Source organism: Musa acuminata, chromosome BXJ1-5 (assembly GCF_036884655.1).
Source record: "Musa acuminata AAA Group cultivar baxijiao chromosome BXJ1-5, Cavendish_Baxijiao_AAA, whole genome shotgun sequence".
NCBI lineage: Eukaryota > Viridiplantae > Streptophyta > Magnoliopsida > Zingiberales > Musaceae > Musa > Musa acuminata.
Genome location: NC_088331.1, coordinates 2078605 through 2097085, shown reverse-complemented (window position 1 = coordinate 2097085; position 18481 = coordinate 2078605). Strand labels below are relative to the sequence as shown.

At 38.0% G+C, this 18481-nt stretch overlaps 2 protein-coding genes across 4 annotated transcripts; one reads left to right on the top strand and one right to left on the bottom strand.

Annotated features, from left to right (window-relative positions):
- The first annotated feature begins 1186 nt into the window (after positions 1-1186).
- LOC103983798 (large ribosomal subunit protein uL4) lies at positions 1187-3891 on the top strand. Its single transcript, XM_009401082.3, has 2 exons — positions 1187-2373; positions 3621-3891. Exons 1-2 carry the CDS (start codon positions 1267-1269, stop codon positions 3732-3734), a joined length of 1221 nt encoding a protein of 406 aa, XP_009399357.2. The 5' UTR covers positions 1187-1266; the 3' UTR covers positions 3735-3891.
- A 1684-nt stretch (positions 3892-5575) lies between these two features.
- Positions 5576-15561, bottom strand: LOC103983797 (peptidyl-prolyl cis-trans isomerase CYP63). Of its 3 annotated transcripts, XM_009401079.3 has the most exons (14): positions 15530-15561; positions 14098-14193; positions 13925-13979; positions 10983-11071; positions 10734-10758; positions 10606-10644; positions 10384-10501; positions 10010-10170; positions 9573-9927; positions 9341-9477; positions 7655-7874; positions 7164-7541; positions 7009-7089; positions 5576-6172 (listed from the first exon to the last, which is right to left on the bottom strand). In XM_009401079.3, the coding sequence occupies exons 2-14, from the start codon at positions 14173-14175 to the stop codon at positions 5824-5826; spliced, it is 2085 nt and encodes a 694-aa protein (XP_009399354.2). In that variant the 5' UTR covers positions 14176-14193; positions 15530-15561; the 3' UTR covers positions 5576-5823. The 3 variants fall into 3 exon arrangements, with proteins under 3 accessions (XP_009399354.2, XP_065037564.1, XP_065037565.1); XM_065181492.1 differs by lacking the exon at positions 15530-15561 and having other exon boundaries at positions 14098-14332; XM_065181493.1 differs by lacking the exon at positions 15530-15561 and having other exon boundaries at positions 7164-7538; positions 14098-14331.
- Between the last annotated feature and the right edge of the window lie 2920 nt (positions 15562-18481).

The following is an 18481-nucleotide window of genomic DNA, read 5'->3' as shown; positions in this document are numbered from 1 at the left end:
ACTGAACACCCCTCCTTTGGTGCCTTATCGACAGGGGTAACAGGCTCGAATGATCTCTCATAAACTATTATCCATGAAGATCGATAGAGGGGACAGGTCCGAATAATCTCTCATGCATAATAATTCACAAGAGTCAATAGAATTATACCAAATGATCTTAGAGATCCACGTATTATAACCACCCTCGTATTATTGATTAGCAAAGGTTGATTTGACCTTTTTTTTTCTTTTATACAGGTGATCACTTGATGGATTAAAATTAATTATAAAATTTTTTCTATCTAGCATCAATTAGCTTAGATGATTTATTTAACTCTAAATTCGTCTTTCGTTAATTTATTTATTTAACTCATAAAATGATATTTGAAGAGAGGTTAATTTTTTTTGCAAAAGCAATGTAATAAGAACATCAGTAAGTTAGTAAACTGATAAATGTGTTGAATAAACCAAATGTGATTTGGATCTTATTTTCTAATTTTCTTTGTAGAAGTGAAATAAATATGATCGACTAGAATTACTTTGCATGATAAAGAACCTCAAATGTGACTGTTATATGTCTAAGGTTAACTGAAATAGAATATTTGATTGATATTGTTATATCATAAATCTCAACTCAAATAAATATTTTAGTTGATTGGATTCAAAAACTGAATAAAGACATAAAGTTGTTTTGAACATTCTTATTATTTCTTTACAAAATGAGCACAAATAGATTGGATGTATAATCAGTAAATAAATAATAAAACCAAGTAAAAACTAAAGAAATAATTCGAGTGATCTCAAAATGAAGAACGAAAGAAAAATTCATATAATAAGTCTGATTTGCATCAAAGTGATCTCAGATTCTTTCTACTCTGCTTTAGGGTAAGTAAATTAATTCCTTGCAATCAATAAAAGAAAATTACTTGTGCATTATGCGACACATATTCACAATGTACTTTTAAGTAGGTAAAATCATTATATACATGACATTAAAAATCATTATATACAATATAACCGGTAAATGCTAATAATTTATATACCCAACAACTCGTACAAATCACGCCAGAATACCGGTAAATGCTATTCATCCAAATAGCAGCTTCCCTGATGGCATCAGTGACCGATCAAAGCCAAACAGACGGTCACGATCAAAACCCTACTCCCCACGTCGCTCCATATATAACAGCTGTAATCCCAACGACACCTTGGCTTTCTTCCATCGATCTTGAAACCCTAACGCGGGCCTCGCGCAACCCGAGCGCCGGCCGCCACCTTCCTCGTCCAATGGCATCGGCCGCTGTCCGCCCCCTCGTCACCGTGCAGGCCCTCGAGGGCGACATGGCTACCGACGCGCCATCCGCCGTCCCCCTCCCAGACGTCCTCAAGGCCCCGATCCGCCCTGACGTCGTCCGCTTCGTTCATGCGAACCTGTCCAAGAACAGCCGCCAGCCCTACGCCGTCTCCAAGCGCGCCGGCCACCAGACATCCGCCGAGTCCTGGGGCACCGGCCGCGCCGTCTCCCGAATCCCCCGCGTCCCCGGTGGAGGCACCCACCGCGCCGGCCAGGGTGCCTTCGGCAACATGTGCCGTGGCGGGCGCATGTTCGCCCCCACCAAGACCTGGCGCCGCTGGCACCGCCGCGTCAACATCAACATGCGCCGCTTCGCCGTCGCCTCCGCCCTCGCCGCGTCTGCCGTCCCTTCCCTCGTTCTCGCCCGTGGTCACCGCATCGAGTCCGTTCCCGAGCTCCCCCTCGTGGTCTCCGACTCCGTCGAGGGCGTGGAGAAGACTGCCTCCGCCATCAAGATCCTCAAGCAGATCGGTGCCCTCCCCGATGCTGAGAAGGCCAAGGACAGCCAGGGCATTCGCCCCGGGACGGGAAAGATGAGAAACCGTCGCTATATCTCGCGCAAGGGTCCCTTGATCGTCTACGGCACTGAGGGCTCCAAGATCGTTAAGGCTTTCCGTAACATTCCTGGCGTCGATGTGGCCAATGTGGAGCGCCTCAATCTTCTGAAGTTGGCACCGGGAGGCCACATCGGCAGGTTCATCATCTGGACCAAATCCGCCTTTGAGAAGCTGGACTCTGTGTTCGGTACCTTCGACAAGCCATCTGAGAAGAAGAAGGGGTACGTGCTGCCGAGGTCCAAGATGCTGAATGCTGATCTCTCGAGGATTATAAACTCTGATGAGGTGCAGTCGGTGGTGCGACCGATCAAGAAGGAGGTGAAGAGGCACACTCTGAAGAAGAACCCGCTGAAGAATCTCTACACCCTTTTGAAGCTGAACCCCTATGCCAAGACCGCCAGGAGGATGGCTCTGCTCGCTGAGGCCCAGCGGGTCAAGGCCAAGAAGGAGAAGCTCGACGAGAAGAGGACCCAGCTCCCCAAGGTACTGCATTTTGCTGTCATTGTAGTGTTCTTGTTTATTCTATATGTGCTAATCAATCTATTTAGCAGTACTTACTTATTATTATTTAATATAGTATCAGATTTTTGCTTCATTTGTTGATAATTGTTGCTCAATACTTTTTGAAAAGATCATTTCTGTGTTTTTTTTCCTTTCATGCTGTCCATCTGCTAGGACCTTGCATTTGGTATGATCTAAAACAGTAGCAAGCTTCTCATCATTAGTTTTGACAATTAAACTACTATTTGACATCAGTGTTTAAGATGAAATTTATGGTCTGGATTAGAATTCGTGTGGCACATATAATGTTTGAAACTCTAAATACGTTTGTTTTTTCAAGCTGTGGTTAATTTCTGTGGAATAGTTCCTTGATTGTAATTATTGTTTGTCATGTCAAATCATGTATTGTTTGTACAATTTTCGTTACTTAAAAGTTAAAATTGCATAACATGGTAAGATGTGCAAATACTATTACCCTTTATTAAAGCATGACCTGTTGTCACCAAGCCCACATGTATTTACTATTCCAAGACAAATATAGCCACTTGAGGGGTGGAACATTGTATGGGAAGTTATATTTTCGTTTATTCTAAGCTTACTGGCAACTTATTGTTACTAGCAATTAAATGCAAGTATTTAGTGTATCTAGTTTATTTTACATAGTTTATCCTGTCATCAGCATGGCCTAGGATAGTCTTGTGCTTGATGGTGCAAAACCCTAACATGTAGGGTTAAGATGTTAGCTTCCTGTTCGTAGTTGAAGTCTAATAAACTATACATTAAGTTGTTAGTTGTAAGGTTGAAAGTTTAAAGCACGCTAAATTTTCAACGATGGCGTAGAAGCATTATGTACGGTGTCTACTTGACAAAACGGAGAGGAGTGGATGGAAAGTAGTGTTTCTACTTGACAAAGGTTTGGTTAAGATATTGTTGTCTTAGATGTCATTAATAAATCCTACCGTGTAGGACCAGTGCTAAACCAGAGTGGCATACTCGATTGGGTGATCTTTAAACAATATCTTCTCTGTTTCTAATGTTGAGGCATCCAAGGATGCCTTTGTCAAGGAATATATCTCTACTCGAACAGGAGAAGGTTCAATAGAAGAGAGTTGCTTGTGGCCCAACCCTTTCTGAGATGAAGAGTATCGAAGAAATGTTATCTTATTCAGAGAACCTGTGTCCTTTGCAACGCACTAATGTGATTTTTTTTTAAAAAAAATTTGTTCCAGGAGGAAGCTGCTGCGATCAAGGCTGCTGGTCGGGCGTGGTACAAGACTATGATCTCCGACAGTGACTATGCTGAGTTCGACAACTTCTCCAAGTGGCTTGGCGTGACACAGTGATCGATCAATGAGTGGTAAGAGGGAATTCTTTTAACCAATTTGGTTCAGGCATTGAGTAAGAACCTTGCATGGACATGTTTATGTTGTCATTTCAGAACCGTGCTTGCTTAGATAAACGAACAAATGTTTTGTTGAATGCAAGGATTGTTTATGTTCCTATTCTGTTTCTTCTCTCTGCACATTGCTAATTTGTTACCTGCTAGTGTAGCTGGACTCTGCCTGACGACTGTTTCTACCCATTACCCCCACTTGATTTCGAAATGAAGTATTAGTAGGAGATTGGTACTTAATTAAACAGTGTAAGGTTCCCCCAGAAGATTCTCGCTAGGAGAGGCATTGGATTAGATTTAAAGCTCAAAAACATGGGCCATATATCTTATGATTGAAACTTTAGCTCCATATCGTAGCCTTCGAGGCTCAGCTTTTGCTTCCCTGCAGCTTGTTCTGAAGGCTGAGGACGTGTGAATCCATTTGCCATCACATGTGAACAGGTTGTTGGTCCGAAGAAGGCCTAGGACTTTGAGCAACTTCAAAGTTGATGATAATGATAGTACATAAACATCTAATCTTATGAACTGATCATTAATTACTGTGGCATTACTCTGATACAGAACTAAATTGACATTATACATCAACTTCTAGTTATGATCGTACAGAAACATCATTCTCACATCTGATATATAAACTAAATTGGGATTCCACTCTGCCTTCACCATCGAAATGTTTCATAAAATAATGATTCTCATCTAATTCTGAAAACTAATTTAATTATCTAAAGTTATGCTCTCTTCATTTAGGATGCTCTCCTTTAGAAAACATAGTAGATTGGGCATGTTGCACCTGCTCGAGTTAATTATAAATTATTCATTGTAGTTATGTCTCTTTAGTGTTTTAGATATAAAAAATTTATATTTAAATTTTTATAATTATGAAAGTGAAATATTTTACTTCATTTATTCTAACGTTCGTCGGTGTATCGACATAAGCGCGAAAACGATTAGCAAACAACAAGGAAATTTTAACATTTCGGTAGTGACAAACGATGGCGTCGTTGGAGTTTGCGAGTGGTTGTTGCGGACGAGGACAATGCAAATGTCGATATTTTACATTTGTGTCGACGTCGTTCGGTAACTACGTTCGCATCAATGTAGATGCAGAGCGACGAAAGGGTTACTTTACATTTGCATCGGCATCGACGCAAATGTAAAACGACGTCACTCTGTATCTGCATTGACCATAATAACGATACGAGGGTGGAGCCACTCTGCATTCGTGTCAACAGTGCTTGGCAACTACGTCAAAACTGATAATGTTATGATGGCAACTACATCAAAATTGACAATATTATGGTAAAAATTGATAATATTATGGTAAATAAAATTAGATGTTTCACTTTCATAACTATAAGAATTGTAATGTAATTTCTTTAGGTTTTAAGGATCGAAACGCTGAAGAGATCTAACTAACTACATGAGATAATATATAATCTTACTCTGCTACAATTATCCATCACTATGAAAAACATAACCAAAATGTTAAAATTATCCATCACTATGACAAAACCTTGCTCCTGCTACAATCGTTCATGTCAGCCTAATAGCTCTGATTATTGATTATCATGCTGTCAATGAAGCACGTCGATTCTTATTTTAGGATTATCATTGGAGAAACATGTTTGACAAGGCAACCTGCTTTGGCAACTCACGTGTCATCACCCCGTGAAGTAGGATCACCAGTCCCATACTACAATTCTGAGCATCTAAATGATTTGTCTCAGCTTAATGCATTCGCATCTTGCACAGCTATCAACTCACTATACAAGTTCCAAAGGAAGAGGGTAGTGGCCGAAGATTCCGTTGAGCAATAACATAAAACTCAAACTCACGTTAACGTTCAGACCTCAATATCTCGTTAGCAACACCAAGATGACTTTAAACACGGAAGAGCCTTAAGCAAGAACATGGTTTCTGGAGAGTTTGATGGGTTCCCCCAAACCACCATTATAAAGTAATGAGAAATACCAGGAGACTCATATGCTGCAAAGGTGAGACATACTTTTAAGCCAAGCCATCAGCGCCATTTGCAGGCGCTACCTATCAGGACTCCCATCTCCATATGCCACCAATCCATTGTTTGGCGCAGGGCTGCTAGATCTGGAGCTGCTTTGAGACCCTCCCTTATCTTCCATGTCCTGTGGCCCTGCATCAGATTTAAATGCTGATGGATGTGGAGATCTTGACCTTGACCGTCCACTGACGGAGCGGTAGCCACCTCCTTGAGGACCAAGACGAGATTGTATCCTATTGCCTAGCACTGGCTTCTGGTCATCCAATGGACTACGGCTTCGTCTTGGGCTCTGAGTACGATCCCTACGACGGCTGCGATACCCGACAGGGCTGCGTGACATGCTCCTGCTTCGGTCCCTTCTGCCACGGTATCTAACAAAAAAGATTGATATACAACATTGAATGTAAATCAGATCTGCGGATTATTAGCATGCTTCTATTTTAATTAGACATAACTGGAGTAAAACAAGGTATCCATGACACAAACTAATGGATATATGAAAAACCAAATTTCAAATTGCTCCACATTAAATTACAGGTTCTAGAATATATATATATATATATATATATACTATAGAAAGCATGAACTTGCTCTTTAAATTGTGCTGTTGTTGACAGACAGGACCTTGCTAATGCTTCATTCAGCACTTCAAAGAAACCTTAAGGAGAGGAACATTACAATTACGCATTTGATCCATATTACTTTGAATGCACTATTTGTTAAACTAAAAAAACTTCAAAACATTTCTTTGGTAACATTTGATGAAAGATATGGCATTGTGTCATATATTCCCCAAAAACACATGCTTGGATAATTAATTGATAATTTAATTTGATCTACTCAGTTGGCAATTCATCTCAATCTACTTGAATTATCATGTAAAGCCTTTACTTTTTAGGCTAAAACTTCATACTTAGAACAATCGACATTAATCCTCTCTAGTTTTCTTTTGTGAATAAGGTCAAGGAAAAAGTATCCAGGTCCAAAGGCCATTAAAATAATTACAGCAATTGTGATAATAGTTTTATGACATTTTTAGTGGTGCCCTGATGATTCTATGAGGTCAAGAAACAACTTTAAACACCACTAGTTGGACATCAAAGTATAATCTGTATATATAAGCAAAGATATCTAAAAGACAGCAAAAAAGATATCTAAAAGACAGCAAAAACTACGAGAAGGTAGAAGGACAGGCACGAGGGAGGACCTGGGTGGGCTACTGCCTCTTGGAGAGCCTTGATACCGCCGTGCAGGTGAACGCTCAGAATTGAATGTGCGTCTCGAGTACCTAAGATGAATTTCAGTCAGTCAATGTTTACTGAAGATCTATCCAAGCTTCAATTATGTTGCATCACTAGTTACCTATTTCTTCCCCATTCTTGTTCATATCTGCCTCTATAATAGTAGGAGCGAACAGGAGAACGCTCTGGAGATGGAGTCCTGTATTTCCGTACATAGGCATACTTATCACTGAATCCACGTCCCTTCCTAATGCGTTTTGGGGGACCACTAGGGGATGGCTTTCTGGACACATCCAGTTGCTTTAAAGCAGGCTCAGAAGCTTTATGCCCAGGACTCCTTGTTGGACTCGCTGAATGGCTTTTGCTTCTACTGATTCCTCCGACGGAACTTTGATTAGCACCACCAATATGTGGAACTCCACTTGGACTTGATGTAGGTCCCTTGTCTGCATGGACCCTAGGACTTCCAATGCGATCTCCCTCCAGTATTATCGGGCTGCTACTCATGCAATATCAAAATCATTCTTAATCTCTCATATACATCAGAATGTTGACAGAAAAAGAGCAAGCCTGTAAATCAACATGAAGTAGTAACAAGCAAAGGGACGGAACCTGGATCTGCTTGATTTCTCATTTGACTTGGGAGGTTGATTGGCCATTTTGTTAAATTTTCCTATAGAACGATAGGAGTCTTCTGGATCATCTCTAGTTTCTTGAAAAACTAGGCCTGATTCACGTGATGCATTAACCTGAGCAGCTACCCGTTCACTTTTCTTTGTCCTTTCTGTAGCTGATTCTTTTCCTGGGACTATTGAAAGAGATTGTTTCTTTCCTGTTGGAGATGCAACATTACCAGGTTATCAGCAAAAGTACCAACCATATAAAACAGAACATAAGCCAAGAATTATCAGGCAACAGTAAACAGAGAAACTACCATATGTTTAGTTCTCATCAGGTGAAACACAAAAGACATCAAGAAAATGTAATAAATCGTATCAATCAAATGGTAGCAATAATCAAGAAACTACAATGTTTGTATTTCAGAACTAATCAGCCAATTGATATTCTATAATAGTCATTGCTCCCATAAATGCAGAAGTGTTTACATGAAAGTACCTGGGTCACAATTAGTTCCAAGTATTTTATATACTTACATAAGGATTAGGATATTATTAATGTATATAACTAATTTTCGAACACTTCCAGTTTTGCACATGCTCTGGTATTTCTTCAGTTCAACCACAGTTTATTTTGGAAAGAGAAAATATAAGAAACAGATGTTCTCTAGAGATAAGTCTTGTTCACTAATATGCCTGAACTCTGTATCAAAAAAATATACAATACGTGCACTACACACAGAAACAAATTGTCTTATACCAATTAAGTATATCACCATAATTATCAACAAATTTCCTATGTTCATCACTTTTTCTTTCCATGTTCCACTTGCAGATTGGGTAGAAAGTAACGGAAAAATCAATCATCCCATCCATAAATTTTGTATAAAATATAAACATATAAATTTTACAAAGGAAAATAAATTATACATAACATATAAAAAAATATTAACAACTAATATATCAGAATGAACAATAGGTACAAAATATAAATAACATAATGATAGATCATAAATATATTACAAAAAGTAAATAATATAAGGAGTAAATTGTATAACCTATTACTGAAAATAATAGATTACAGGATACTCGGGGGTCACCTCAACATATAAATAAAAGAGTTATCATATCATTTGAGCATCGAAGCATTTAAACCTACAAGTATCAATTGTACATGTATGCATTCAAATGACCATTTGAACTGCTACTTGCAACATTTGTATTTGCTTGCATTTGTTAATTGCAGGTTTCTACAATTGCAGAAAACCTAGCTTCCTGTAAATACATCTGAAAGGAATGTGAAAAAAGCTGCTAGACGTAGAACAATTTGTTACTTGGCAAAAATTTAACCAGTAAAAAAACGAATCACAATTGGGATCAATTCTTAGATAAAAATAACTACTAACATATTTTTGAAAGTTAAACCAACTGAATCGCAGCCGTCTATTAAACACAAAATTTGAGAGAAAGTATAATCAAGAACCTGAAGAAATGATCCAATACCTTTTTTGGAGCTCAAAATGGACATGAACTAATATAAAGGATGACATCCTGCAATTCATATGAACTTTCATATATGTATATATCTATTATGACTGTTGACTGACAACCATGCAAACAAATTTGAAATAAAATTAAATGAATATTTGATATGTAGGTGGAATTTCAGAGAACTACTTACCAACTTCAAGTGATGTATCAGCGGTTTGCAACGCGTGCTTGGCTTTACGAGTATCATCCCGATGGCCAGCTCTTTCAGAGCCAGAGCTACTACTACCGCTGGTAGTTTCACTCTCTGAGTCACTAGAACTTGAGCTCCTATATACGAGGACAATTTAAAGCACATTAATTGTATGTTGTCCACAGCAAACAAATTGCTTAAAAAGTATTAAATCTGACATGAACCAACACACCATTTTGGCTTGCGAGTTGATTTTTTATCATGCCTTCTTTGTCGTTTATCTGTATGATGATCTCTCTTGCCTTTTCCATTCCTATTTTTCTTTTTTCTTGATGTTCTCTTTCTCCTCTTGTATCTAGCACCGCTGGATGAACTAGAATCTGATGAATCAGAGTAAGAACTAGAGCCACTATCAGATGAATAGGAGTCCGAATCAGAATCATCAGAACTAGAAGAATCAGATGATGAATATCTTCTCTTTCTCTTCTTTCTCTTATCTTTAATAGTTCTTTTATGACTTGACCTCTGTTCTCCACCAGAACTGTCATTGGAACAAAGATCTAAGCTGGACTCGTTACGTTTTTTCTCTGCAAGAAGTACAACGTATCAGATAAACACCAAACAAAACATGCATACTCCTGGTAACATCTTGCATGCCCCAGCTCTTACCTTTCTCTTTTCCCGGAGCAACTTGAGTCTTACCATCAGAAGCTTCACCACAATCTACAACTTTTACAAGGCAAAGAGGTTTCCCTTTCTCAGAACCTGCCTGTTCTATTTTCTTCAGCAGGTTAGATCCACTTACTACCTTTCCGAAAACAACATTTTTGCTGCAAATTTAATTTATCGAGTCAGCATCAAATAAATTAAAAATTATATTTCAGCTTCAATAATATCATGGCCAAATGAAAACTATGAACCTGCATTGGTAAGTAACCTTAATGATGATAAGCTTAATAAGACGAAATAACACACTAACAAAATAACAAAACTGAATCCTTTACATATCTAGACAGCAATTGCACAAAAAAGGAAAGTGTTACCCATCAAGCTGCGGTGTTGCCTTGAAGGTGATGAAAAATTGAGATCCATTTGAGTTGGGTGCAGAGCTTGCCATGGACAAAAGGCCAGGTCCATCATGCTTCAGCTTAAAATTCTCATCTATAAAAGATTCATTGTCATCATAACATCTCTTGTAGTAAGGGAAAAAAAAAAGATTGTAAAGCATGGCACCAATCACATAGTTTTTTACTTCCAGCATATACCTGGAAATTTTCTTCCATAAATGCTCTCACCACCACTGCCTGGAAATACCACATATAATTGCGCTTTCAAAGTATATATAGCAAGAAGTCACATGGAAAGTAGAAGCCTGGATATAACAAAGTAATACCATCTCGCCTTGAGAAATCACCTCCCTGTTGCATAAATTTCGATAATCATCATTTTCCACTGATGGTGAAATCCAGAAGACACAAACATGTTATTCCAAGGAAATATGTGTGGTGTTGAATGCTATATAATTTCCACAATGCCAAAAAGATTCCAACTAAGTTTCAGCAGTATACTGCGCTGTCGGACAAAAGTGAAAAGTGTCTGTAATTCAAGTCAGCATGGCAAGGAATGACGTAAATTTACATACTTGAGCAACAAATCCTTTTACAATGCGATGAAAGAATGATCCTTTGTAATGCAGTGGCAATCGTGTAGAATCTCCAGTGCCTTTTTCCCCTAGACAAAAGCCACATCTTAGGCCTTCTATTCAAGATTAGAGAATCTCTTAAGTAGAGCAAAAAGAAGCCAAAAACCAAATTTCGAATGCTAACAGTAAAATAAGACCATGTAACAACTGCAACTTAGAAAGCTAATTGTATGCCAAGCTCATCAGTACACTGACCAAAGTTACACTAGTACATGATATGCATCACGCCTAAGAAAGAACATCTACCAAATGGATGCAATTACCACCATACCATGAGCACTGTGATATATTATCCATGTCATACAACATTACAACAGAATAAAGTCTCTCTCTCAACACATGATCATCCTTTTTACTAGATATGCATTGACAATTTATGCTGCGAGTCTGTGAGCTTGGCATATCTCACTACATACTGTATCATTTAGTGCCTACTGGACAATGAGCAGAGGACAGCATAAACACTTCATAACAGGCAACAACACAAGACACCTTTGTTATAATATCATTGGTAAAGGTGCTGGTTTAACACAACATCATCAATAAACCTCTGGTGACCCTGTGCACGCACCAAAGACATGGGAGTGTTGACAAGTGATTTTTCATATAAATATGCACGATTTTGACATATATCTGGCAGTAACGTGCGAAATACAATCACCCTTATTTTTTAGTAACATTTTTATTCTTTTTAGGTGGAAACTCTGCTCTCCAATTGGATCCTGAACCCAATCCCAGCTTTTAACATCTTAATCTATTATGATAAGCATGTGAAGCTACAACCACAATCATTATATCTTTTAAAGACAACCTACCCCAAATCCTATTCACTGACTTAAACCTGACTGCTCTTTCTAGAAATATAAAGGGTCCAACTAGATGCTAAACAAGACTACAAGAACTCTTACCATATAGGACTGTAAGGATGAAATCAATGGTCTTTTTTTAGCACTTTACTCTGTTATCGAACAAGAGAACATGTCTTGATGCTTGAGTAAACATGCTAACAACCTTGGTCATATTTAAAGCAGCATAACTAATGAATAAATTATTATAATCATTTGGAATCACGTGATGAAGTGATTAAAGAAAATATTTTATTTTCACTGAGACCTCTCACCAGTAATGTGCCATAGTGATAATGTTAAATCAAGATTTTAAATCTTGGTCTGATATCAGCTTTGGAAATCAATTAGATTGGTATGCTGCTCCGTATTTTTGGATGATATACCAACTTGTACCGCTCGATATCAATGTGAAAAATATGAAAGGTTAAATACTGACTGATGCTGACCTATATGATTTCGTACCAATCCTTGGTCAAACTAGTAAAAAATGGTCTATATGTCCCAGTCTGATAGGTTTTTGAAACCCTGGTAATGACCATATGTTTGACCAGTGATTTAAAAATGAATTAAAAAGCGCTAAACGTCAAAAGGTGCCAAGGTCCTAAGATGCTCGAGGCGCTAAGCGCTCGCCCAAGAGAAACGAGACGCTCTGAAATATAAAAATATAAAATATATAATATAATTAATCAATATGATTATATAAATAAAAATACAACATTAAACTACTGTTAACAATAGTTAGAGGGGGAGAAAAAGTCACCGATAGTGGAACTTTTGGACGACAATGACAGTGGAGGAGGAAGCTGCGAACAACAGTAATGGGGGCAGCAATGGCAACGGCAGAGGCTACGGACGGTAGTAGCGGTAACAATGACAACGACGAAAGCTACAGACGACAGCAACAATAGCGACGGAAGCCGCAAACAACGACATCGTGAGCGGAGGAAGCTTCAGAGGTGTCCGTCGGGGGCGGACGAAGCTGCGATCCTCTCCCTAGACGATGGAAGGAGCTGCAGACAGAAGCAACAACAACAGAAGGAAGCTGCGGACAAAGGCTAGGCCGTCGGACCTGCCCATCGACGATAGAGGAAGCCTCGGTCCACTGTTTGCGACGGAGGCAACGAGAGAAAATGTCGACATCAAAGGCTGAAGTTGCAGCAGGGTTGATGGCTAGGGGTCACGCAAGGGTGCGGGGGGTGGCTTTTGCGGGCAGGAAAGTGGCTAGTTGGTTCGATCGAACACTAGCCACTGTTGAACCGAACCAAACTTAAAAGTCTGGTTCGGTTGCTTGATTTGAACCGGGTGCTCACCCAAGGCGCCCGACACCTAGGTTTAAGCAAGCGCCCAGGCAGCGCCTCACTAAAGCATGCCGCCTGGTCCACCCTTGAGGCACTCGAACCTTGCCTCGCCTCGCCCGAACGCCTATTTAAACCAATGTGTTTGACTAAGACATAAAAAGCACTAACTTGGCATTCCTTTGAAACAACACAAGCTACTATTCCAAATCAGACCAACAGGTGACATTGTTTACACACCTCAATGTGGTTGGTTTTGACCATCCTTGACCAGAACCAGATTTGTCAACGTATATAAGCAAATGGAGACGGCTGTTTGATATAACACATACATATCCTTAAGAATTTGTGTCAAGCAGAATAATTTTCAAAATATCATCTCCAAGTTTCTAATAGTGGGAACCATAATCAGGAATAAACCTATTTTCCCCATACTTATTCCATTTTTGTTTTCAGTACCATCATGCTTTATGTCAAAGAATGCCACCTAAAAATGATGAGCTAAGAGCTGTGGATGATACTTCAATGCCTCATAGAGCAACAAGTTGAAGAAATTAACTAAAATTTATCGACCAGCCTAACAGATAATTACATTTTGATGCTTAAAATTGTTCATATACTAAACATTATCAGCATATATGTATGCATCACAGATACATTGACATATGCACTAAAATCTGTTGAAAAAGATAGTTAAGTCTTTTTATTCTAGACGAGGCAGATGGTATCGGAAATGTACCAGTGCAAAGTGCTCGAAAATTCTCTGCAGTCTTTGGAACTACATCAGCAAAAAGCTGTCAACACAAGTGGAAAAAAGTAGTAAGACACAACGCCACCATCAAAAGTAAAGACACGGAAAGTTGAAAATCAAGTATCTCTCCGGAAGAAGTAATACTTGGTTCAGTAAAATACCTCTATCTCCATTCTCTCAGCAGGGTTTCTGTCCACTGAAATGTCCAAAAAAACTGTGGGATTCTTCTTCATGGCCATCTTCTCTAGTCCAAAATGCTGCATTAATTGAAAAAAAAAAGAACATTTCTTTCGAACTTGAAGTAAAGAAAGAATTGTCACTGTCTTCAATTCCTGTAATTTACTCGACGAATTTTCAAATTACAGGATCAAAATGGCAACCTTTGCTCATGGACCACTTGACAGATACTAATTATGGAACATCTATTTTTCTAATTATAAAAAAGTGAATCAGTCAATCAATCCAGTAGGAACGTCTACCAGAGTAGAAGTATATACTAACAGAATATGACAGAGCATCTAAATCATTAAAGATCAAATTTGATGAGATATAGCACTTCAGTTTTAGCCAAGAACAATACGTAACGAGGCATATTTGCATTTATTTTCCGGCTCTAGTCAATTTCTGAAAGCTTCAATTGGTGGTGTGAACTAGATATAACCAAACCTACGTTGAAATAGGTTATCCCACGCTCCTTCATTTTTTTCTCTTTTTTGCACTAATATTTGGTAAATTTTATTTCCTAGCCTTTTTGCTGGTTCTCGCCAGAAGGAAAAACATTACTCATCCAGGATACAGTGGAAGCTCATGTTCGAAGAGTCATGTAATATATATGTTATAAAATTATAATCGACCTTATTAAGACCCAAGGTGAAGGACACCCACCACATAGAGCTAACTAAACCCACAATGGGGAGTAAAGTTTTTCTCTAAGTTTGAAATGGACATTTCCTGTTCATAACCTCTCTAAAAGCTGAAGACAGCTTTCATATAAACAGTTACCTTGAAGATTCAAGAATACAACAAGGTTACATGTCGGATCTTTTTATTCAAAGAAAAACAAGTACATGTACATATGTGAAAATTAAACACAAGGAATCACAAACAGAGAAAAATAGGTACATAGTCACAAAATAGGATAGACAAAATTCTTCGGAAACTATACATCAAAAGCCACGTCTAGAGCAGTAACTTATGCCTCAAGAAGTCGCGATGCATTTGCATCGATTAACACAACAAGATTAGAAACTATCAAAAAGTACTTCTATTTTCCAAATACAATGCTGGAATTTGAAATTTCTTGGTTTCATCGATTGATCGCAGGAGATGCACCCATGCTAAGGAAGAAATCTTTCTCGCTCGTGATGCAAGAATTTACGCGAATCAAACCCCGAGGAGTTGTATTGGATCAGAAGAAATACGAAATCTTGGGAGTTTGCATCAGATAAGAGACAAAATTATAAGTTTTGACAGGAACCCCAGAAGATCAATCAACAACATCTCGATCTAAAACCTCGATGGATAAAACAAAAGACGAAATGACATGATTTAATCGCGCTTCAGAACAGAGAGAGAAGGAGGGCGAAGGCTTACCGGCCGAGGGTTTTCTCTTCTTGGGGCTTGCGATTGAGAGACGCGCCTTCGAAGCGGTGGTAGTTTAGGGTTTTGCATGATAACGGGTCGGTTGTCTCGTTGAGACCCGAAAAGTAGAATCCGATAACTAATTACCCAATTGGGCCAACTGGGCTTTCTGTCATCGTATCAAGCTATATTACATATAAAGTAGTTAAATAAGCTTTTTTTCTATAAATAAAAATGTTATACTCATAATATTGGTTTTGTTTGCTTTAATTATTTACATAAATTAGTTGTTTTTCATATAATTATAGTAAATTAATTGTCCATTATTGGCATGGAGATTCAACTAAAGAAATTAATGATGTTATATTTGTTACGAAAAAATATGATTCATGTGGTTCGGATCCATATGCGTAGGGTTGTTCGAGTTATCTTTGAGGTAAAAACGTCAAGCTCCCGAGGGGGTCATATGAGATGTTACCTGTATGAAAATCAAGATCGAGAGAGCTTTCCCGAGTTGATCCTTGTGATGCATAAGTTGGTATCCTATAGTAGATCAGTGTAGCTCCCAACGGTAAAAAATGTGATAACTTGAATATGTTAAAAGTAAAATTCTATACCTAGTAGTAGTGTTTTATCATTGGTATTATATATTCAATCAGTATCGATGAAAGTAGGAAGATGAACTAATGAGAATCATTTAAAATATCATATGATACATTTTGATGAAGATCAATGCGTAGTGGACAATCAGTATATAAATCATGATATTTTTTAATTATAAATAAAATATCATAACATGCAAGAGATAGATACTTCAAAGAGTACTTGTCAGTACTATATGATATTTATAGTAATATTGTCGTCGTATAATTTGAGGGACTTAGTGGAGAAGAGTGGGGTGACAGTTTGACATTCTACATATTCATTTTTAATAATATATATCAAATGTATTTTTTTAAATAATTTTTTTTAGAAATATGAACATTACTTCCACTCCCGAAAATAACTTAAAATCTATAGGTTTTTATTGGAGAATCGACTTGTCGATTACTTAATCTCCGTAGAATTATTATCTATGATGAAAATGACATTCACACACATCTTTTTTATTATCGTAGGAATAAAGAGATATTTATTATCGTAGGAATAAAGATGTATCAGATTTAGAGTTTATGAATTTGACTGACTAAAAAATAAGCCAAGTTCAGTATAGCAGGCTCTTAGAGCTTAACAAAGTTTATAAATAGTTTTTTATAATTTACAAACATGATTTATATATTGAGAATAGATAAAGTGAAAGGATAACTATATACAAACATCTTAAGTTAATATCTCATATAAAAAAATATTATTAACATATAATTGACGTGTATATCAACTTTTGAGTAATAGTCAAATTTAAGATGAGTCAAATTATCAATGATTTAATAATTAAACTGAAGGTCTATGTAAAATTAACACATTGTTATTGGTGAAGTCCTCGACCGAGCTTTACTTTGTATTTGGTAATAGATCAATCTACGTTCCATATTTAATTTGTATTTGGTATGACACTCTAGAGCATGACATCATATTTCTCATGCATGACTTTATATTAATGTGAAGATTTTTGTGGTCGTGATATTGGATTTAGCGTGATTTGAAAATATTATTTTTAGAATATATTATCATATGGATTATATTAAAAATATAAAAATATTATTTTATATTTATATCTATTCTCATCTTTTTATCATTCTCTTCGTCAAAGTCATTCTTCGATTAGAAGCCTAAGAAGAGTTCAAGAGGAGCTCAAACCCCACCTGATGCACAAAGGTACGTAATATGTCGACATGTAGAAGCTATTACACAGCATATATTCGTTAGTCTAATGTCCTCCATGCATATATTTGACAGTCATTTGTATGACCGTCGTCAACCCTTTGGTGATGGACTCCGCCCTGCAGCCTGCAACCCTCGTGCCCCCTATCTATATAAATAGCAGTACTGGAAGGCTGTAACCCTAAACCCTTGCACACAAAACCTGTATGACAGCTGTTCTCTCTCTCACTCCCTCTTCCTCTAGTCTCATCTTACTTTTAGATTTGGCTTAGATGTCCCTTAGGTGGGGAGGGAGGGGGATCTTTACTTGCACCCACCAACCCATCACTTGAGTCTTCCCTCTATAAATCCAGTCGGTGGGTCTTAAGAGCGTGACATATTCCTATCGACTTCCTCCACAAGGAAATGATGCTTCTTTACCTTTGTTTGATGCTTCTTCTTGGTTTCTCCTCTCTTCTGCATTCTCTCTGTAGCTGGTAATTCTTTTTCCGACTCTTAAGCTTCTCATCGCCTTTGATATTTCTTTCTGTTTTCTTCTTGACCTTTTGGAGCTATAATATTTTCATCAGATTAAGATCATTGAGACGTGCCCAGGGGAATGAGTGAAGCTGCCAGCATGATCTAACTTTGAATGACTTGGTGTGTTCGTCAAGGGTTAGTCATTGCTAGGTCATGCTGCGACAGCTTCACTTCTTCCCCATCGACAGGCATAGCAATCTCCTACATGAGATATAGGACAAGACAAGATGGAGACAATGTAAGTATAAGAATCTCTTCACCTGCTCACTTCACAAGAACAATAACAATGTATAGATGTGTGATTAGATGAGGTCTTCACGGTTCTCTCTCATGAGACAACATGGATGTCTGGTGGTGTATCCTTTACGAGGTAAAAGAGGCAGTATGTGTCGTGTATTCATTTGACATCATTAAGGCAAACATTACATACATGTATAAAGTCACAAGATGTCGACAATGTTTAGCTACTATGGCTTTTCTCCCCTAACTCTGCCTTGTCATGGCCATGTCTTTGGTTCAGTGTTGTCTTTGGTTCTGAAACTACAACTCTTAATTCCTCAGTCGGTATACATTGCATACCAAACTAATATAGCTCATTCCTTCGAGTTTCCTCTCCCCATCTTC

Bases quoted from the DNA above. Each gene is read 5' to 3' on its own strand.
- LOC103983798 (XM_009401082.3), top strand. From the start codon at position 1,267: ATGGCATCGGCCGCTGTCCGCCCCCTCGTCACCGTGCAGGCCCTCGAG. The intron at 2,374-3,620 runs GTACTGCATTTT...AATTTGTTCCAG, and splicing joins AGAGGACCCAGCTCCCCAAG to GAGGAAGCTGCTGCGATCAA.
- LOC103983797 (XM_065181492.1), bottom strand. From the start codon at position 14,199: ATGCAGCATTTTGGACTAGAGAAGATGGCCATGAAGAAGAATCCCACA. The intron at 10,759-10,982 runs GTATGTAAATTT...TTTATGCAACAG, and splicing joins TAAAAGGATTTGTTGCTCAA to GGAGGTGATTTCTCAAGGCG. The intron at 10,502-10,605 runs GTATATGCTGGA...AATCTTTTATAG, and splicing joins TTATGGAAGAAAATTTCCAG to ATGAGAATTTTAAGCTGAAG.